Source organism: Rhamphochromis sp. 'chilingali' (assembly GCF_963969265.1).
Source record: "Rhamphochromis sp. 'chilingali' genome assembly, chromosome: 20".
NCBI lineage: Eukaryota > Metazoa > Chordata > Actinopteri > Cichliformes > Cichlidae > Rhamphochromis > Rhamphochromis sp. 'chilingali'.
In genome coordinates, this window is record NC_137947.1 from 15,255,571 (window position 1) to 15,277,567 (window position 21,997).

The window sequence follows — 21,997 nt, forward strand, 5'->3', positions numbered from 1 at the left end:
CATCTGATTTGTGGTCGTCTGATGTTTCCAACTATGAAAAACAAAAAATCAAACCACACTAGTAGGACATGACACTTTTTCCCCATCCCAGAATCTTTATTTTTGACAAACTGATAAGGCCAAAGAGAACATCCCAAAAACGAGGATGTACACAGCCACTCTCCCCCCGTAACAGTTTTTGAGGAAAATAAAGTGGAGTTTTGTGTGTCTCCTCGGGTGTCGCTCCTCTCCTTCATCCTGCCCAGCTTTAGTGCTTCTCTTTTTTTCCCCTTCCTCTCTCAATCGAAGGAGAAGACTTGGAGAGGCCGGCTCGGTCTTAACAAGATTCTTCCAGACTGAATGCACTCAAAATAACGTGAAAGAAAACGTAACCAGGAAACGGGGCTGTGTGTGTGCACAGAGTCCATCTGGAAACGGACGATAGGGAGATGTGAAGCTCTTTAGTTGTTGCAGTGCCGGAGTAGTCAACAGTAACCGGGAAAGATGGCGAGGACACGGGCTCGCATGTTCCTCGTCTTGGCTGTAGTTGGAATTTTCTGTCTCGATGTCTCGGTCAGAGGAGAGCTGCAGGGAGAGCAACAGGAGGAGGAGGAGAGGTCCTGCCAGGGCGCCTTCGACCTCTATTTTGTTCTGGACAAGTGAGTCTCGGATATTATTTATTGCTTTGTTAATTTCTGGTCGCTGCGCATTGCCATGCAACCGTGTAGTTGTTTGGAAACGCGGAGCGCGTCAGTCGGACCTCCTGATGTAACGGAGTCTGAGAAAAGCGAGTGAGCGTGTAAAGTCGAAAAAATACCCAGAGTCTTCATTTTAATCAAACTGGCTTTTGCACCAAATCACAAGATTGAATCTTAAATCTGTGCAACGCAATGACTTCACTTAAAGAAACATACCTAAAATCATTTTAACTTGCTGTTTTGTGTCTTCGGGACATGCAAGTAATCAGATTGAAATTTAAGTTGGAAGTATATTCTTGACATCGGGGCATGCTTTTCTTTTTAGTTCGGTTTAAAGTGGTGAGACAAAAAGACCAAGCTTTACCGAGGGGATGTGGGCAGGGCGAGCAGGATGGATAGAGTTTCAGGCTGATGACGCCTGCGGACACAGCTGCTGCAGCTGCCCCATAGCGGTGCTATATGGGCCGGTTATCACTTTAAGCATCGGCTCCATCAAAATAAAGAGAAGAAGCATCAACTAATGGCTTCCTGTCACGACTAGAGTGGGGTTTTGCACTGAAAGCAAACACAACAAAAACATTGTTTCTAATACACCTTTTACACTGGATGTTGGCTCAGCTGATCGTTATATTACTGCTTGATAAACGGTTTCTTAATGCATTTTAGTTAAATGCACAGCTTTGGTGTAAGTTATGAAACATCTTGCATAAGGCGCATCCTCTAGCTGATCTTCTTTGTCATTGCCTGGCTCTTATCATCCACCAGGATGATCATTCAGTCATTTTTTTCTCTGTTTTGTTAGAATTCCACTTTGAACGTTTGCTGCAAAAACTTTGCTGTTTAAAGTAAAGTGGTACTCCTGCATCTTTAGAGAGGTCTTAGAGAAATCCTAAAATGTCCCTGTTTCTCTTTCCAAGTATTTCCTCCTCCTTCTTTTTTCAACTCATAGTTGTCTGGTGGGTGGACAGGAAATGAAGTTTGAGACAGTGGGAATGTCAAACAAAGGTCCCCAGTCTGAATTTAATCCATTACCCTATTACTGACATCAGTACTGTTAGAATAACACCAGGACGCTCTTTAAATATCTTTATCATTATGAAATTCTACAGACTCTTAGTGACTCAAAGCATTTTTTCAGGCCGCATGGTCACTGTGGATGCTTCTGCCACTGTTCTGGCATGTGTAAGCCTGATGATTTTACCCTGCGCTCCAGCTCATGTCGTTTCAGACATTGTAATTGGCATGTTTCTGTTATTTTGGCATGAGCGGCAAGGTGAGATTTATGCACATGGTCACAGACAAGCAAGTCTAAACATGCAACGTAGACAGATACAAGGAGAGAGAATGACAACAAAGCCATAAGGTATGGTTGGATTTGTGACCTCCCTGTGTAAAAGAATAGCAGGTTAGAATTTCAGTGGAATAATTATGTTCTCGACAGACGGAGTGATGTGATTTTGCGGTGAAGCAGCTAAACAATGTGGTATATAACATTTGAAAATATGCTGAGGTAATGGTTAAAAAAAAAAATTCTTCATGTCCTCGGCTGACCCGTGTGCACCACCGCCACCTATGAGCTGCGAGGTGGACGAGCTGAGTGACATTTTACTTTGGTCTCGACATATTTGATGATCTTTTTAATGTTCACGGCAACATCTGTCAGCCCCTCTCTTCTCTCTTTACCCTTTGCTTCAAAAAGTTTAGGAGGAGCCTGGGGAGCACGGCATGTCACGCATGGCTAAACCTCTGATACGCCCCTTTTCTTTTTTTGACTGTCTAGCAAGCTCCAGCAGGCCTTCAGGAAGCTGTTGATCTTTCTCCTGAGATAGCACTGATTTCTTGGCTGATATCAAATGCGACACAATGACTAATATTTAAGAAAGAATAGGGCAAAATCATCTCTAAATTGGACTTCACCTTATCAATACTCATCTTGTTTGCAGGTTTTGCTTTTGCTACACTCTCCAGTAGGTTATGAGACATGCTAAGGGGAGACTGTGTGCACGCTCCACTGTAGCATCTCAGTATACACAGAATAAACATTAGAAAAACGACCATCAGCTTCCTACATTCCTGCTCTCCGTGTCTGAGCCGCACCGAATACCATGCTGCATTTTTTTCGGACTATCTGGTTGCCCACAAATGGAATAATAGGTGTTGTGTTTTATGGCTGGGCTCTGAACAGAGTTTTGTGCTGATCCAAGTGCTTTGGATTGGTTTTGGAAAAGGGGACTGTGCATCTCACAGTTTAGGAATGCAGGTAGAAGACTCAAGGGTAATTACTAAAATTGTAGAAAGATTGCTTTAATTTTCAGCAGAGGAGACGACTTTGAATGCGTTGTGCTTTTTCTGTGGATGGAGAATTGTCTGTCTCAACAATATGTTTTCAAACAAAATGTCAGAAACTGCTTTTTAAAAAATCTACTATATATAAATGTCCTAAAAGGATTTGGGGAAACCTGGCAGATATTTTCATTATCACGAAGAAAAAATGACAACTGACAAACCAGAAGTTCTGTATATGGAAAAGGACTGGTAACAAAAATGAGGCCCAATCATCCTCTCATTGGTTGTAGTTTGCAATGTTAATGTTACCTAACAAGAGAACCCTTTGATTTAGTCTCAGTTTAATGAGCAGTACATGAAACACAGTTTTTACTTTTGGCAGTGTGTCACATAACTTCCTATCCTGCGCACTGGACTAAAACCTCTTTTGTGTATTTGTAACAAAGAGCACCCTGCTTCCTCATGAAGCATATCTTCATATCTTTAGCCTGTAAAATAAACCCACTGGCCCCATATGAGGACACACTTTTTCTTAATATAATGAAATAATGACTTCCTGTTCAAAGATTAAGTTTAGGTTTCATACTTAATCAGGTAAGGTCAAGTAAACCCAGACAGCTCCCAAATAGGAGCTCTGCACCAAGAAAGGATTAAGATGGGGTTTTTTTTACTAGTAAACTTTTGTATCAGGGACTTTTTTATGCCTTTACTTCTTGGGAAAGGGAAAAGTGGAGGAGGCAGTTCTGGGGAAAATAAAAGATTCAAAAGAGCTGTCGTAAATTTGACCAGCTCAGACTTTCACTTTGCTCATGACCCTGTTATGTGTACACACGGATGCCTGACCTTTGCAGAGTTTTGGTTTACAAGCTGTTTGATGTTGCATCCTTCACACACACACACTCACACTTTTACCCCCTGCTGAGTGTCACTTCTGGGTCCCTCTGTTGTTCATGTCGCAGCCTTTTTACTCCGTGCATCCCCAACCTGTTGTTTGGCTGGCTGCACTCAGTGGGACCATCTGTTCCCCCTCACAGTCAAACACACACACTTGCACTCTTCCACATACACATGCATGTCCACTATACACACACAGGCCAGCTGCCTGCTTCGTGGTCCCTGCTAGAGGCAGACTGCTACATCTGTCCCTGTCTAACCTCAACCCTCTGGCCCAGCAGCAATTAGCCCCCATTAGCAGCCCCATGGGACTCGATTTCATTAAGGACACTGTCATGTATGCAGCAGCATGTAGCGGGCTAATCAGCAGCACACAGCCGACAGGTTACAGTCCAAAGCAAGGGAATGTGATTAAGTGACCAGAAGACGGTCTTCTCTGTGTAAGAAATAAACTGCTGTTCCTTAAAAAATCATTAAACCCTTAGTATTTGTAGGCACACTACCTCTAAATCACTGCATGAAAATAAACCTCAGTTTATTAACCTCAAATTCAGCTTTTCTCTTTTCCTTCTTTTTGATCTAGGTGGAATAATATGCTACAGCATCACATCACACAAGTCCGTGTTTGTGGTATTTTTCAGGTCTGGGAGCGTAAAGCATCATTGGATAGAGATCTACTCCTTTGTGGAGCAGCTGGCAGAAAAGTTTATTAGGTACCAGCAGGATTTAGTCACTGATGTGTTTTTAGTATTTTGTTTTCTCCTTTCGTCCATGTTAACGCAAAAGCACTTTGTGTTCCCAGCCCTATGTTGAGAATGTCCTTCATAGTCTTCTCAACACAAGGAAAAATCATCATGAAACTGACCGAGAACAGGTAAACTCTACACATCAGTAACTGACTAATCCCTTATGTTATGTCTGTATCTGCGTACAAGTACTGTACAAAAATGCTATCTTTACTCATCTTTGTCTGTTAAACTGGTCTTGTGACCCTTCAAGATCAACAGAACAGATATTGCATAATTGCTAACAGATTTTATGCAGCTTCATGCAACCTTACGAATACAAAAAGTGAGACTATCTTTGGTTAAAACTTAAGCTAAAACGTTACTTTCCAACTCAGTTGAATCTTTCCTATTCCGTTTACTCCATGTCTTTTCTTAAAAGCGACATCCTTTCAGGATGTTTTATAAGGCTGTTTGTTTATTCTTCAGGGAGGACATCACTGGAGGCTTAATGGCTCTGAGGAAGGTTATCCCTGGTGGAGACACGTATATGAACTTAGGCCTGGAGATGGTAAGGCTGGGTTTAAATCACACTATCTGAGTCTTCATAAACCTTCCAGAAAATACCCACTGAGCATTAATTGTGCCTGGCAGCTGGAACCAAGAGCAATTAGATAAGTATGAGGTGTGTCTCAAACCATGAATTACTTGCTCCTTCCTGAAAGTGCCGAGCTAAGTATTTAAGAGAGGCATTCTTAAAGAAATTACTCTTTTATTAATTTTTTTTCTTTTGTGAAAACAGGAATGTGGGTTTTTTTTAAGCAAAACATTTAAAGACATTCACCCATCTTTGCCAGAGCACAGTGTGCAAAGTGCGATCTGTGGCTTGACTCTACCTCAGTATCAAGGTGTTAGACTGTATGATCACCGGCTGTAACTCTTCTATGATCTGTAACTGAGAGTTTCGGTTGTTGTTGAACTTACGGTTGAATTCCTTTCTTTTTAAATGTAGGCTAATGCACAGATCTATAAAGAGAAACAAGGTAAGCTTCAACCCAAAAGCTTCATACATTGCAGTGCAAAGTTTCAGAGAACGTGAAAGTTGTGCGTTCTGCAGGGACTGCCAGCGTCATCATCGCCTTAACTGACGGAGAGCTGAATGAGTGGCAGTTTGACACAGCACAGAGAGAGGTGAGACGTGCTGTAAAGTAGAAACGTTTTGGAGCCAGTCGAGAAAATATTGCGGCCGGGCTGAGGACCGTTACTGTAGGCTGCGTGCCTGTTAGCTGTTTGTTAACTTTATGTTATTAGTGCTGTTCTTCTTTGGTGGCCCTTATTATGGTTTTCATATTTTAAACCACTTTAATATTTTGCCAGCTTTGATTGGTGCATCTGCCATTTGGATGCAAAAGACCTGCCCTCTTGGCTGCGCCATGGTCATTTTTACTTTTATTACAAATACAGATGATAAATACTGCTAAAGTTATTTAGAAATGATTAATAATCAGGATGCGTAAAAGTTAATGCCCCTTTTTTGGAGAATGCAGCATGTTGTGAAACACCAGTTTTTTCATTTTTGCTGTGTGAACTGAGAAAATGGTGGTTTTGGGGAGATTTTAGTGGCTCCACGAGACCACAAGAATCTCTTTGCAATTGTTCTTTCTTTTTGTTTGCAGGCACAGAGGGCCAGATCTATGGGAGCTATTGTTTATTGTGTAGGAGTCAAAGAATTCAACCAGACCCAGGTACGATCTACTGACAGATATCAGAAATATTCCAAATACATAAAAATCCAAATATCTTATTTTGTCTGTGTGTCTGTATGCTTTTCTAGCTTGCAACTATTGCAGACACAGTGGAACATGTGTTTCCTGTATGGGGAGGCTTCCAAGCCCTCAGGGGAATCATTGACTCAGTATGGCACACACATACCACATGTATACCATATAAACACTCACACACATACAAAAGAGAGCCATAAAAATCATATTACATCATATTAAATTACTGAGGTATCACATAACTATTTTTTTTTTGTTTCCATCCCCTCTCTCTCAGATCATTAAGAAGTCCTGCATTGAGATTCTGGCAGCAGAGCCGTCCAGTGTGTGTGCAGGAGGTAAGAGGTGTGAGGAGCGGGGGTTTTCCCTTTCTAGTTCACAGAGTGGGCAGTCACGGTGTGCGATTGTTTCAGATGACAGTCATCCAAAGCCTCTGGAGTGAAACATGAGGTTGAGTAATCGCATGGATGCTTATGACCGCAGAGTGACAGAGAGCGTATTGTCATTCACGGCCGGGGGAAATTAGCATGGCCGCTTCAGCACAGCATGGGTGCAAAAAAAAAAAAAAAGAGGAGGAGGGGTCTGCGGGTGTTGGTCAGAGGAATTAGCCATGAATCTTCAAGCATGGCTGCATCTCTGGCCTAGTTTGCCACATCGTATATGCTAAATAGCCATTTGGGTTGGTTTAAACCCTGTCCTCTCCCTCACTTCCTCTGCCCAGCACTTCTGCTCCTAGACAGCAGTTTAAGGAAGTAGGAGGCAAGAGATGAAGCATTAAGAGAGAGCCTTTATGGGTAGCCAGCAGGATGGATGAGCTTTGACATGACCTTATTAGGACTCACTTAAGGGAGTGCATTTGCAGCCCTGCTACCAGGACAACCAATGGAGATTAACATCCATTATGAGATATGAAGGACGGGAGAGGATGTGGAGAGAGGAGATGAGAGAAGATTCATGTTGCCGTAAAAGGACAAAAGGAGAAGCTGTTCTCACATGATAATTACAGTTTCTGTTAGTGCGCAAGAGACTTTGTGTCACTCGACGTGTGCCCAAATATCCTTCAGCAGCCTCATTTATTATTCGATTGATGAGCAGCCTAATGGTCAGTGAACTAAGAAAGCAGGGACCCGCTTTAACCAAGGCCTTACTCTGGCCTAATTAATTAAGTTGTAATATGCTCAAATGCTTATAGTGCGCTTTGTCTGCCTTTGTTGTGATTTGTGCACATATACAATGGAAATCAGACATCCGGTGCTTTCACATTATACCAGAAAAGGCTTTAGATTGTGGAGAAATCACCAGCCCTCCTGCCCCAAACTCTTATAAAGTAAAGCAGTTTTTATCATTTAGCTATGTGATTTAATTTGAACAGCAAGGCCATGCATTGAAGCGTGAATACATACTGACACCCCACATTTATATTGTGACAGTCTCTTTCACTGTTATTTTTCTTGGCCCGCGTGTAGTCACATAGCATATCGTACACGCTTTACCCCAACACACACATTTAAATGGTCTTTAGTCTGCTAGCGCACACGCATCTCCCGGCACGTGTGTAAACACGTCCCTCACATTGATGTGAAGTGACCAGATCGAGCTGCCTGCAAACAGGCCATCAGACCAGACAGTGAACATTGGGCCACACTATAAGACATGACAGCACTGATTCCCAGCGCGCACACACAAGCACACGTTGAGGACAGTGAGAGTACGGCCTTCGATCCAACATGACAGGAGAGATAGCTGCTTTCATTAACGTCTGACCCTTTTCTACCCGCCGTGCCTTCCTCCTTTGCCCCTCCCTGTCCTTCACTGTCCTTTTGCACTAACGTGATTGAAGAGGCACTGTTGGGACAAGCTGTACCCCCTTTTCTCCGCACACTCAGTGCCCATGCGTATTCGTATGTATAATCACATATTCGTACAAAACAAAATCCCTGCCAGCCATTCAGGTGTGGATGTAAATGGACACGTTGCCATGCAGGAAAAGCAGAGAGCAGACAGGAGAGGGCAGCAGCATATGTGTCGGACATGGTGGTGGGGCACCACCAGTCCTCATCCACCATGTGTCTGACAGGAGTGACCTTTTAACACATCAAGCCTGGTGTGTGTGTATAATAGATTTTGTGACTGAGACATTTCTAGCTAAGAAAACACTGCTGTTTTCAATCAGTCAGATAATGACAATTGAAAATATCTATTTTTAAATAAGGTTAGGAAATATTATAGACTTCTCACATTTTTTGGATAAATGAGGTCCTGATTTGTTCCTATGTTGTTTTGGGGGGGGGTTTCTTTACTTTTCTATACTTCTACATGCCCATGAACAAAGCAAAATCTATCCCTTTCATTGGAGTATATTTAGCATCAGATTGTGGGTTTTTGTGTGTGAGCTATGCCATGGTGTAGCTTGCTTGGTCTGACTGCAAACCACATAGACCACAACTTATATTATATTATATTATATTATATTATATTATATTATATTATATTATATTATATTATATTATATTATATTATATTATATTATATTATATTATATTATATTGTGTCACCACTACTTTCTTATATATGAGGTGATTGGTTCAGGTTTTGGTCAGTGAACTGGGTTTTGCCTACTGTAATGTCACAGGGTCTTTGATTTGCTGTATAAAGTTTCTTAAATAAAACCAAAGTGAAGATAAACTGAATCTGTCAATAAGCACATACACAGCTGTATGAGGTCAGCAAGGAGTTTGGTGCAGTTTTTGTAGTGTCTTTAAACAAATGCATTATAATATGCTTGTGCGAGTATAATTCTAATTTCCATTGTTGATGTAAATCGTGGATTGTCTGCAGACTTCAATCTGCACTCAGCATTTTTGCAGAATCTGTAAACACATAAACATCTGGTGTTTCTTTGCTTTTCAATTGTCTTCTCAGCTCTTTCTCTTTCTTTGTATCTGTATTCATGGATTTCATGGCAGCTTGTCTGACCTTTAAAGAAATACTGTCACATATACACCCCGCAACCTGTGATGTTTTTATCCAGTGATCTTCACGCTGGTGCTTTAAATGTTAAAGATGTGGCTGGCAAATGTTCCCTTCGATTAGCCAGGATACTGCTAGGGGAAACCTCAGTTCACTTGTGTGCACACTTTCATTCATGCATACACTGAACACATGCCAATGCCTGCACATTCCACGGAGAAGCAGAATTACAGCACACGCACAGATCTGCACACAGGCACACACAAGAGCTAACGCCGTGTGGTAGTGCCATAGGTAAGGTCAGACCTACTTTGACAGTACTGTGCTGTTGTCAGCCCAGCAGGCATGTTTTTAAGCAAGTGTTTTTTTTCCCCGCTCTTTAACATATGCTGGGAAGCAGCCACATAGACACTCCAGCATATGCTGGCAAGCCTCTGTCAGTGCACTTTAACAGTGCCTAGGGGAAATTAAAGGTCAAAAGACACACACACACATTCGCACACACCTCCTGGCTATTGCACAGTCTGAGATATTTCTGAATAGCAACACTTTTAGCATTAGCACCACTGGAGCATATTATGGCCTTTCCACACATACACGCACAAGCACACAGATATAAACAAGCAGTAATGAGGCATGCACAAGTTCTCACTGCTCAAGTTGAGCCCGACAGAGCAAGGGACTGGCTGTCTGGCCCACAATGACTGCATACTTTTTCTGCAGTAATTTGATCTTTTGCAACTCTTGTGCAGCTAAAAAAAATATATGCATTACCATTGTTTCTCATAAGTGGTTGTATAACTAATCATTCCTGATGTCTGGACCCATTTTTTCTCTCAGAGAGTTTCCAGGTGGTTGTGAGAGGTAATGGCTTTCTCCATGCAAGAAACATCAACCAGGTCCTCTGCAGCTTCAAATTAAATGACACACATACTGTGGGTAAGTTCTGCAGGTGTACACAAGAACACTATAATAAATAGTATGCATCCTTTTCTCCTGCTTGCCATTAAGCAGGACCCTGTTCCCAGATTGAATCTTTTATTAGAATAGTTCAGATGTGGCAGATGTCCCATCTTCTGTCTTCCTTCTTGGATCACTCTGAGCTGCTCCCAGTGCTGTTGCTATTTTTTATCACTAAAAAACCCTATTTACATCTCTTGCAATTGTGCACTGGTGATGCTTGCACAATGGTTATTTCTTCATAATTTTATTTCTGGGGAAAAGTCATAAGAAGACATATCTGGAAAGAAGGGTAGGTATTTTGCATTTCAAGGTTGCACTTGTCAAAAAATTCCTGCATTTTCAGTTTGTCACACACTGCCACACAATGGCAGGTCAGGTTTGTTTCCACTGAATGTTCTCCCTTAGAGTCCTCGGGACATTGTAACAGAAAGTTGGACTCTGTGGGGTTAAATTCAAAACCCTATAGATGTTGCATGAGTACACTAACCTGGTGCGCCCCATTTGGGCTTTTTCCACTGAAAATGAGGGTCATAACCAGAGATGGGCAGTTACTGTAATCCGATTACTTTTTTCAAGTAACGAGTAAAGTAAGGGATTACTATTGCAAAAACGGTAATTAGATTACTGTTACTTTCCTGTAAGCACGCTGCGTTACTAAAACCGTGATTTTCTTGCGAAAGTGTCTCATGACAATGATGTAAGCGAGTGCGACGTTCGTGGCAACAGCTGTGTGCAGATCAACAATGGATAATATATCGAGTGCAGGAGAGTATGAGCGTGCAGCGTTTAAAGCGTGGAAGTACTGACCTTAATTTGAGTTTGATTCCATAAAAAGTGACAAAAACATTAGTGTTCGTTGTGCGTGGGAAGAAAACTTCTTTTTACAGCAAAAAAAAAGTGCGCAACGACGTAATGGGAAATTCACAGAAACTCGCGGATTCTTCCACTGACCGCTGCGGCACACCTGCACCAGGGCAAACCTCCGCCTACCCTACTCCTGCTTTACAGGTGAAAATAGAGCAACAGGACCGCTGGGTCTTTGATTTAATTTATTTTCTGCTGTGTTTCACTTGCATCTATTTGAAAGAGTGAGTGTAAACACAAAAAATATTTTATTTTATGTGCTGGAATGTGCAGAAAATAGGTTTAAATGTTAAACAAATTTCTTCCAGTCAAAGAATGTTGCATATAATTTAACTTCTGCTTGATGCATAAAGTTAAAAGATTAAAACTAATAGCAATTTCACTAGAAACACTCAATAATTACACAAGGAAACAACACTGAAGCAAGAAAAAAAATCTGATTTATGGTAAATATGGTGTGGTTTATTTGCTTATTTATTTAAATTTTTTACATGGCAGATAATTATCTGATAACCAGAAACCCTTTAAGAGGACTTTATCTCAAACCAAACACAAAGGGCATGAACCCCTGCAGTAGGATGAACCCATCCATAATATAATGGTTCCACCCAGAATCCTCTCTGAGGATTAATGCCAGATGCTTTTCATTTTCTAAGATAAAATTCAAGTTCTACTGAGAACTAATTTTCCACCCTAATAGTTTCAGCTGTAACCCATCCAGTGAGCTCTGAAATTGCCATTTTATAACATTCTTGTGGTTCTATTTTAAGGATGGGCCAAAACATGCTTAAATGCCAAGTATTGTGTATTGGGCATGATTTTTGGCATGATTGAAAGAAAAACTTATAAGTATCAGAAGCAAAAAAAAAAAAAAAATTGTTTTTAAGAAGTGTGATTTTTGCTTTTCCCCATGTAGATGAGAGACCAGCTGGAATAGAGGACACCTTTCTGCTGTGCCCTGCTCCTGTGGTAAAGGAAGTGGGGAAGTAAGTAGCACATCTCAGATCTTGTTTTTCCACCCTTATTTACCTCAGATTGTTTCTCAGCTGTGGCTCCAGTCTCTGAACTATCCCCGTACAGCTGTAATGCGGACATTTGCCAGCTGCTCTCAAGTTTGTTGTGGACACAGAAGACTGCTGTCCTTGAACAAATTAGGGCCAAAGTCATTGTGTGTCTGTGATCAATCAATGTTTGTCACAGCTAACGAAGCCAGACACCAATCACAAGGGGACAACAGGAGTAGAGCCCAGGAACATGACTTAATGAGAGCCTGCTCGAGAGAACCTCACAACTCCGGTGTGTTTGTGTGTGATGCTCCTAATCTCTGTCTGGCACTTTGGCAGAGACAAAGTGTGAGTGGAGTCAGCGGGGCAGTGTAAAGTTTCCTCTGAGGGATTCCAGCTTTGCCCTTGGTAATTCAGAGCACAATTTCCTTGCGGGGCAGACAGAGAGATACTGTGGGTTGAGTTTGGAGAGGATAAAGGCCCAGCAGCCCTTCCATCCTCTCTGCCTGCAGTCTTGTGCATAATTATACACTCAGGCCTGTGGCCTCAGACACCTCCCAGTCATCATCTGTCTTGTTTCTGTCACTCAGATTTTTAGCATGATTTGAGCTTTTCTTATCCGCCAGTGAAAAGTACTGCTTTGATGGGGAACCACTGCTCAGAGATAAGGAGGAAATATTTTTTCTCCAAAGAACTCACGAAACTGACAGACCAAACTATTTTTTTAATACTGAACATTAAAAGTAGTATATTACTGGCATATAACTGTTTAGGGTTTGACATAATGACAGAATGTAAAAGACATATGGAGCAAACTGTAAAGTCCAGCAAACACCCTGTACGTGTCTCTGCTTTAGTGTCTGATCTTTGTTGCTGGTGTGCTGTTGTAGCAGGTGGAGCTACTCCTCCTGAGAGCAGATCGAAACAGGCAGCATCATTACACTCTGCAGTGATGCCTGAAGGAGGCGTCCTTCCATGTAACAGAGGAGAGAAGAGTCGATACTGCCTAAAACCCTGAGTGCTACTAAAGAGCAAGTCAGCTGTGGTGGCTGAAGGGTCCAGAGAGAAGGCCAACAGCTGGCTGATGAGTTCATTGCAACAGAAGTGGAAATGTAGAGTGAGGCGAGCGTGACACTGTTCAGGTTGGACAGGTGTTATACACTTTTATATACTTTTTTCTTCTCTCCTATTGGACTGTTTTAGCATTCTTAACATGATCATAATGCTTATCACAAAGGTTTTCAGTTTCACAGAACATTTTTTCAAACATCTCATTAAAAAAAAAGTAAAAGGGAAAAAAACATTGAACTGAAATCAGGCAGCATGGTGATGCACTGTAGACACTTTTGCCTCAGCAAGAAGGTCCTGAGTTGAGAGTCCTGGGCGGGGCCTTTCTGTGAGGAGTTTGCATGTTCTCCCCGAGTTCTCTCCGGGTACTCCAGCTTCCTCCCACCGTCCAAAGGTTACGTTAGGTTAATGGGTGATTCTAAATGGCCCATAGGTGTGAATGAGTGTGACTGGCTGTCTGTCTCTCTGTGTTAGCCCTGTGTCAGATTGGCAACCTGTCCAGGGTGTACTCTGCCTCTTGCCCTATGGTAGCTGGGATAGGCTACCATCCAGGCTATCATCCAGGCTATCCCACAACCCTGATCAGGATAAATGGAAGGGAATAGATGGATTTCTTTTAAATCACTTATTAAGGAAAAAAAATTCAGCTTCTTAAACATCAGTAGATATATGTGATTATTATGTTATATGCATGTTATTATCAAATAATAACACACCACAAGCTTAAAAAAAGATTAATGGATTATACTAAAACTATAAAAAAAACATTTTATGCAATTTTATAAACCAGTGATGAAATAAATTTTTCGTTCACATATCTAAAGTTATTACACTTTAGATATGTGAACTGCTTCCTGTTGAGGAATTTTTAGGTCTTCAGCTTTACTTGAGATCTTAGGGACTCCGGCTTCCAGCATCAGCGAGGGTCTCCACCAAAAGCCCCTCACTCTCCTCCTGTCTCACCCAAGTCGCACTGTCGGTTAGAATGAAGGCACTGGCGGTCCTGTCACACAAATCTGTGTTGACTGGGAACCTTCCGGATGCAGCTCCCCCTCCTGAGCGCACACACAAAGACACACACATATGTGGGGCAAAGACATATATAGTGGGCAGATTGATGATTGATAGGGGCTGAGATCTCTCTGTCAGCGTGGAGCTGATAGCACCCTGTCCCTTGCCTGAAAGGAGGGCTGACCACAGGATGGGGAAGGAAAGACAGAAAAAGGAGAGAAGACGCAGAAGAAAAGATTAGTGGCACCTGCACTGCCAATTTTCTATTCCCAAGTCAGTGTCAGCATGAGTTATGAGACGAGCTACAGTGGCGTGGAGCGCTGAGGGGATGTGGATGAGGAAAGGCTTTCCTTCTCCCATCCCCCGCCTCTGTTTCATCTTCCCAGCCATCCCACCACCCTGCAATGACCTCCGCCTTCCCGCCCCCTCCTCAAACTTAACCCAAAGCTCAATACCCCCCTTGTCTGTGTCGCCCTAAACCATTAGACCAAGCACAAGAAGTCTTTCTCCATTCTTCTTCTACACTCCAGCAGTCTGCTCTTTAACCCCCTGCCAGCGTATGTGGCTCAAATGTCTTGGCCTTTGTTTTATTTTATTTACAGTTTCATTTCCATCCATTCTATCCTGTTATCTTCCCATCTAAAATGATTTGCTTTTTCCCACCCTTCCTGTACTTGAGTAGTTACAGCTACGCATATCGGTGCTGAATGCTGTACAATTAGAAGTCATTTTAGCTGTCTGTGGTTTCCACATCAGAGGTCTGCGTCCAGTCCAAGCAGAAGAGATTCCTCCCGTGGGTGGAGACCTCGCTGACCTCTTCGAACGCTTTTAGCTCTGCGTTTTTGTCAGCATATTTTCGTGTGCTTATAATGGAGCAAGTATGGACAAAGCAAGAAAGTATTTGGCACCTGGTTAAACTTTTACAGTAGCTTGAAGCTACGCTGTGAATGTGTTCATACAAGGAGATGTGATATGTCAGCACTTCTGTGTTAGATGACCAGCAGCCGGCTTGTGTTGTTTCTTGTATTTCTTTAGAGTGATCTACCTGCAGGTGAGCATGAACGAAGGCCTCTCCTATATCACCAGCTCTGTTCACATCACTACTACTGAATGTGTAAGTAGATCCAGTGTAGCTTACACTACAGCTTCACAACATTAGATGGTAATATTTCTCTCTGGCATGCTGCCTTTTTTTTCTTTTGAAAAAACTTTCTTTCATCTGTCTTATTTCTCTTTTGGCTCTTTTATCTTCATCTCTCCTTTCCCTCTGAATTCTCCTCTGTTGCGTCTGTCATCAGAGGAGGCTGTGAGTACTTTTGCTTTTCACTTTCCCTTTGTTTTCACTTCACTTGTGTTTTATTCCTGTTTAACCGTTATCCCGTCCATCTGCATTTGCGCAGTTTGACGGCACCATCGTGTTGATATCCTTGCTCGTGGTATTCCTGCTGTTGGCTCTGCTGCTGATGTGGTGGTTCTGGCCTCTCTGCTGCACTGTGGTAAGTTTGACAGACCAAATGACCTCGTTTTTCAGGAAAACAACTACACTGTTTTTTTGTTTACACTATATTATTAATTTATTTTTCTCTGCTTCAGGTGATCAAAGAGCCTCCACCACCTCCTCCTCCAGAGCCTGTAAGTCACCTGTCACATGAACCTGTCGCAATCTTTCCCCTTTCTTTCATTCTATTCAAAGATTTGCATAAGAATTCAGGACTACTGCAATGTTTCTTATTTTTGCAGTTAATATAGTAAAGTAATAGTAATAACAGTGTTTAAGCATATGAGCTGTATCCTCATTGAGGCTTCGCTAACAGGAGTCAGATGATGATGATGGTTTACCCAAGAAAAAGTGGCCCACAGTGGATGCTTCATATTATGGAGGAAGAGGAGTAGGTGGCATCAAGCGCATGGAGGTACACTCACTCACTCTCAACTTTCAGAATTTGCAAAAGGCAAACGGACGAATTTTTTTTTTAAAAAATTTCTTACTTACTTAAGGTGCGATGGGGGGAGAAAGGATCCACAGAGGAAGGTGCGAAGCTGGACAAACCTAAAAATGCTGTTGTGAAGATGCCGGAGCAGGAATTTGAACCCTATGAGCCCAAGCCCCGAAAGCCTCCCCGTCGACCCCCACAACAGAGGAGGTGGTACACCCCCATTCAGGTAAGTTTATCATATGAATGCTCTTTAAATGTTCCGTTTATGTTTGTAGCTTACTTTATCCAACCGCAGGAGAGGAAGTCAGCTATATTTATCTTTATATAAAGCTGCAAAATTTACAGCACCTAACCTAAATAAAAATCATATGACAAACAATCAAAACATAATAATAATAATTGATCATATATTTCAGGATCTAGTAAAGCAAATGATATGCAGATAAACAGGTACATTAACCCTTTCAAGAGCTGGACAAGCAAATAATTGCCAGAAAATTAAAATTGTTTTTTTTTAAATAGAGCATTTATTGAACCATCTGACACATTTTAAAGCTTAATTAAATATTAATTTGCATTTTTAATTTATTTATCACATTTACTACATTATCTATTTCTTTTGCAATTTATTGCAATTTATGTAAGTTTTCAGGAGGAAAAAAAATCACACTGATGATGTTCTCAAAAACTCACAAAAACTCATATATTAAATATGGCACACGAGACATTAAGGTATTATGGTCCTTTTCAAAAAATCATATATTATTTGGCATTATAATCAGTCTCATTCTCTGTCTGTGGACCTTGGCAGAACACACTAAAAATTTTTTATTTAGATTAACTTTTTTGTTTTAAATCACTCTCATTTATATATGACATTTGTTTCATTATAAATCCTCCATTTTTAATTCACTTTCCTGACTCCCCAGGGGAAACTAGACGCTATCTGGGCTCTGTTCAGGAGAGGCTATGACCAGGTATCTCTGATGAGACCGCAGCCTGGAGACGAGGTGAGCCTGCTTCTACCTACAGTCAAGTTACATTTTCATCCGTTTCTGCAATTTAAGAAACCACAAAGATGCACAACGGCTGACACAAACTATAATTTGCTGATTACGAGTAATTTAGGGGGCTTGCCTTCTAAACAGCGGGTTTTCTGTCTTTCCGTAGAGCATCTGCATCCTTCTTTTGTCTGCCACGCTGCATAACGACACCATAAAGACATAGGAAAATCTTTAACGCAGCACCCCAGTTCTCAGCACGCACACCCACACAAACACATGTGGAAAAACATTCACAGGGGAAATAGTGAGGTACAGACAGGACTCTCTTTGTCAAAGCTGCAATTGTTCACACACAAGGCGTACTGTGCTATTATGTACTTTTCCCTCTGACTCCCAGAAAATGACATGGTTTCTGTTGAGGTTTCAAATAGCATGTTTCACCATCACTGTTTACTGTTAAGTCATGATTATAGTAAACAAATATATACAAATTGTGTCATTCTTTGTTTTAAGTGCTATGTTTTATGAGAAAAACCAAAAAAAAAATAATTGAATGTGCTATTACTGGACATTACTGCCACTGCTGAAAAGTCCTGAATCATGACATCACTACGTTTCCTGCAACTGAGTGTGACAGATCGAGACAGAGAGCAGAGCGGTCCCTCTTATCTAACCTTGACCCCCGCGTCTGGCATCTCGTAACCCCCAAAGACATGTTTTCCTCATCACACTGGTTGTCATGGTGAAACATCTGCTCCGTTGTAAATGGTGTCATTGTCGCTTCTCATAGCTGTGGTCTCATCACTGTAAAATTTATCGATTTGTGCTCTTCAATGACATGATTCATCTTTACTGTGCAACAGTGCGAGTGTGTGTCTGCTCGCGTCTGTAAAAGTGGTCGCCACCGCTGGTTTTATCTTTTCTTTCCATCCTACACATCTTTTTTTTTCACTGCGCAGAACAGTTCATCTCTGTCATGGCAGAAGTTTCTCGAGTCTTTGTTAGACACTTTCTGTGGGGCTGCGGTTCACAGACACTCAACAATAACCCCCACCCACCTCCTTTCACGCGCCATTAACTGAGAAAAATAAAAAAACGCTACTTCTCACATGGAAAAAAACGAGGGGATTCACTTTTGCTGCAGAGGAGGAGAGAATGTTTAGAATAGGTGCTGATAGCCATATCAGACATGAAAGACGACAGTGATTGCTCATCGCTGATAAAGCCAGGCTTGGATATTCCACACAGGAAAAACAACAAGCATCTCTTCAAAACCCAGAAACCTCAGCACAGCTGGTTATTAAGAAGCCCCAGTGTGGTGGCAAAAAGTACAGCAGTAGATAGCATTAACTATCACACCTCTCAGTCCAGCTTGTTAACCAGCAGCTCAGGAGGTGCTTGTCCTGCTTTCTCCCCACATTACTCCTACTTCACTGCCTCTGCAAACAGCCATCAGCGGCCTGCCAGTTTCTGCCACGCTCCAAGTTTGCATTTTATCTCTTTTTCTGCCATGTGTGCGTGCATTTCCGTGTATTTGTGTGTGTGTGTGTGCGCGCTACTGTAATGTGCATGTCACTTCTCCTAAGCAAGCATCACGCAAACAGATGGGCAGTTGAAAGGCCACGAGCCATATTGTGACAGATGAGATTCCCTTCTTTTGTCCCCGGAGCTGATGGCGCTGATGGCTCTTGTCACACAGTACAGGCCAGACCAGAGGGCGGTCACCAACTCTCTGTTCTCATGAACAGACTGCACAAATGAGCACTTCCTCTTCTAACCCCCTCCCCTTTCTTTTTTTCTTCTCACCACTTTATAGAAAGTATTAGTTTACACAAATTTATAAATGTTACATGAAAAATCAATATAAAGTCTCTTCACATCACAGCAAATCTCCCACAGGCTACTAGGCTGATGCATGGGTCGCATCATTTTCATCCAAATCAAACAATCCAGTAGGAGATCATTCCCACTCAGGATACACTTTACAGTCACTCTTTCCTCTAAAGGGAAAGTGCACAGAAGCAATCTCAGCAAAAATCCTTCTCAAATCATAATAGGGCTCCTCGAACTCCTCAGTGTCAATTCTAGGGTTTGGAGTTCTTCAATAATTTCTCACACATCTGTGTATGTCCACAACAGTGTTTCAGTATCACAGAGTTCATTTGCTCACTGGAAGTCTAAATGCAAATAAACAGTTTTTTATCAGCAGCATCTATTTCAGTGGTATTATGAATAATCAACAGAAAAGGTTGTCAGCTGTTTTCATGGGAACTACTTCTTAGTCCCAGTTTAAGTTGTTTCTGGGAAGGGTAGTTGAGATTAAATGATAGGGCTGTCGGGAAACACTGATCCACAGTAACCAAAAATGTTAGGTAGGTATCATTTAAATGCACTGCTTATCGCCCTTTTATGTTCATTTATGTGGGGGAGGGATCTCAAAATGTGACATTACAGATCTGCTCTGTATCGACCCTAAACTGCCGATGAAGTGTGTTAACTCTCGTGAGTTCGCACACAGCATTTTCCTTATGTGAGTGAATTGCTGTAATGTCATGCGAGGTGACAGGCAGAGCTGTCAGGTCAGATGTGCCTCCGCTCTTCTTTTTCCTGTTTGCTTTACTATAATGGCGGTGTGTGTGTGTGTGTGTGTGTGTGTGTGTGTGTGTGTGTGTGTGTGTGTGTGTGTGTGTGTGTGTGTGTGTGTGTGTGTGTGTGTGTGTGTGTGAGTGTGTAAGAGAAAGAGAGTTCCCCTTGAGCGTACAAAACAATCTGCTTTGTGTGTGTGTCTGTCAGAAGAGTGGTGCAAGCAGGGATGCTGGAGGTGTTTCAGGGCTTTGTTTTTCTCCTGAAAAGGAGTTGAGGCTCAGAAGTAAACAAATGCCAAGAGGGGTGATAAAGTAGGGACAGATATTACACAGTCACAGGGGCAAACGGGGAGAGTGACCATCACAAGTGACTCATTCTTGACCTCTCACATAGCTCTTATGTGTCCATATCACCTTAATTAAGGTTTCTCCACCTCTCTTTCTGTTATTCATGAGCCAGAGGTTTCATTTGAGGCCATATGTTCTGGTGGATGCATGTTTACAGTCTCTCTCTCTCTCTCGCACACAGACACACACATAAACATACTCATATTCATGAGCTTGTGCTCTCATTGTGTCCATATGCTCTCTCTGGTGTTTTGCTGCTGCTCTGCTGCTCACAAACTGGCCTTTTCACAGCAGCCCGGCAACAACACCAAAGCAGTCAGCACCCCCCTCCCACCTGGCCCGCCCCCAATCAATTACATACCCTTCATACACACACACATACAACACAATGACCCTGCAGTTACAAAGCTACTGCTGCTGAGGCCCTCTTAATGGCCCCTGTGTGACTTTAGGGCCTCTCTGTTTAATAAGGTGTTATAATCAGACCACCAAGGGTCTGTGACACAGAGACCTACTCTCCATCCTTCACACACTGACTGAGCAGGACAAGTGAGCATGCATGTGTGTGTCTGCAGAGGGATGCTATGCAGGGGAACAGAGAGGACAATAAGAGAAGCGTTCCATTCTCCCTGACTTGTAAATTATGTTAAAATGCTAAATGGCTTCTGTTAACTATTGTGGTGATATTGAAATCCCTCCTTTACATTCCTTCAAGTCAAGCACATAAGAGACATAAACCACTTTCTGTTCTACGCCAAGAAAGGACTAGTCACTGCTGAGGTTGCAAGAGAAGAGGAGGGGAAACAGAAAAAGCTGCCCTCTGTGTATGTATGTGTGTACTTGCCTGTGCGATAACTCGGCGTCTTTGCTAAAATCACAGCTATTGTAGTGCAGGTGTGGACAGCAGACAGAAGCAGCTTTGTGTGCCCTCCAGGCCCTAAAACACACATCCTTGTGTTAGTAAAGCTGGGAGAAGTCTCACGCAACCCATCTTGGCTGGTGGCTCTTAAAAACTTAGTGCCAGTGCACAGAGATGCACTGTATTTTAATCTGCATTCTGCTTTTAAATGATAATGTGTAGCAGTTGTTGTTGTTTTTTTTAAACCACCATCTCTCTCCGTTTGTCATGCAGGGCCGCTGTATTCGCTTTCAGCGCGTCAAAGATGGAGAGTCCACCCCAAACAACCGGGCCCCTCCTCGTGCACATTGCTCTCCCTCGGCTCCGCCCGCTCCTCCGGTTGTTGAACAGCAACCTCTGGTGTCTTACTCCGTTCCCCGCACGAAGCCTCCGTCAAGGGGGCCCCGTACCACACCACCCTCATGCACCACACCACCTGCAAGGGCACCCCCATCCATGGTACGACCACCTCCGTGTCCACCCCCAACTCGCACACCCCCGGGTCCACCAGGACCCCCGCCTTCTCGACCCCCACCCAGGCTCTAATGATAAATAGAGAGCCCACGATAAAGAGCTGATAGGTCAGCCGATTCCATTAAAAAAAAAAAAAAAAAAAAAAAACATGTCCTCTCTTCACTCTGATGACTCATAGGCAGCAGAAAGGCTTCAAATCTTACAAGCCAGGAGCTCAAACTTGAAGCTCTGTGCTTTGTTGCTGGACAGCAAAATGTATTTATCTGATTTTAAAATCAGCTACTGACTTTCAAGTTTCTTTTTTTTTTTATACAAAAAATGGGGTAAACATTTTAGAAAAAAAAAACCAAAAAACAAAACAAGCATGTAGTTAAAGATTAAGTCTGTATGTCCAGTCTTAGATGCAATGGTGAACTAAATGGTTTAGAGTAAGTGCAATCCAGTAAAAAAAGGGGTTTCTTGTGTGTGGCTGAAAGTTGGCTCATGACAGTTTGTGCTGGTAAATACA

The 21,997-nt window shown here is 42.3% G+C and overlaps 1 protein-coding gene across 1 annotated transcript; it reads left to right on the forward strand.

Annotated features, from left to right (window-relative positions):
• The first annotated feature begins 242 nt into the window (after window positions 1–242).
• Window positions 243–21,797, forward strand: antxr1d (ANTXR cell adhesion molecule 1d). Its single transcript, XM_080868862.1, has 18 exons — window positions 243–638; window positions 4,499–4,570; window positions 4,660–4,731; window positions 5,072–5,153; window positions 5,595–5,625; window positions 5,700–5,773; window positions 6,259–6,327; window positions 6,417–6,497; window positions 6,641–6,701; window positions 10,174–10,272; window positions 12,077–12,146; window positions 15,279–15,357; window positions 15,644–15,739; window positions 15,837–15,875; window positions 16,058–16,156; window positions 16,242–16,406; window positions 17,110–17,190; window positions 21,250–21,797. The coding sequence occupies exons 1-18, from the start codon at window positions 484–486 to the stop codon at window positions 21,559–21,561; spliced, it is 1,737 nt and encodes a 578-aa protein (XP_080724988.1). The 5' UTR covers window positions 243–483; the 3' UTR covers window positions 21,562–21,797.
• The last annotated feature ends 200 nt before the right edge of the window (window positions 21,798–21,997 follow it).

What these genes read in the sequence shown, in the direction of transcription:
- antxr1d (XM_080868862.1), top strand. Translation starts at nt 484, where the DNA reads ATGGCGAGGACACGGGCTCGCATGTTCCTCGTCTTGGCTGTAGTTGGA. An exon ending in TTGACACAGCACAGAGAGAG is followed by an intron (nt 5,774 to 6,258) that starts GTGAGACGTGCT and finishes TTTTGTTTGCAG; the next exon opens with GCACAGAGGGCCAGATCTAT. An exon ending in TCAGGGGAATCATTGACTCA is followed by an intron (nt 6,498 to 6,640) that starts GTATGGCACACA and finishes CCTCTCTCTCAG; the next exon opens with ATCATTAAGAAGTCCTGCAT.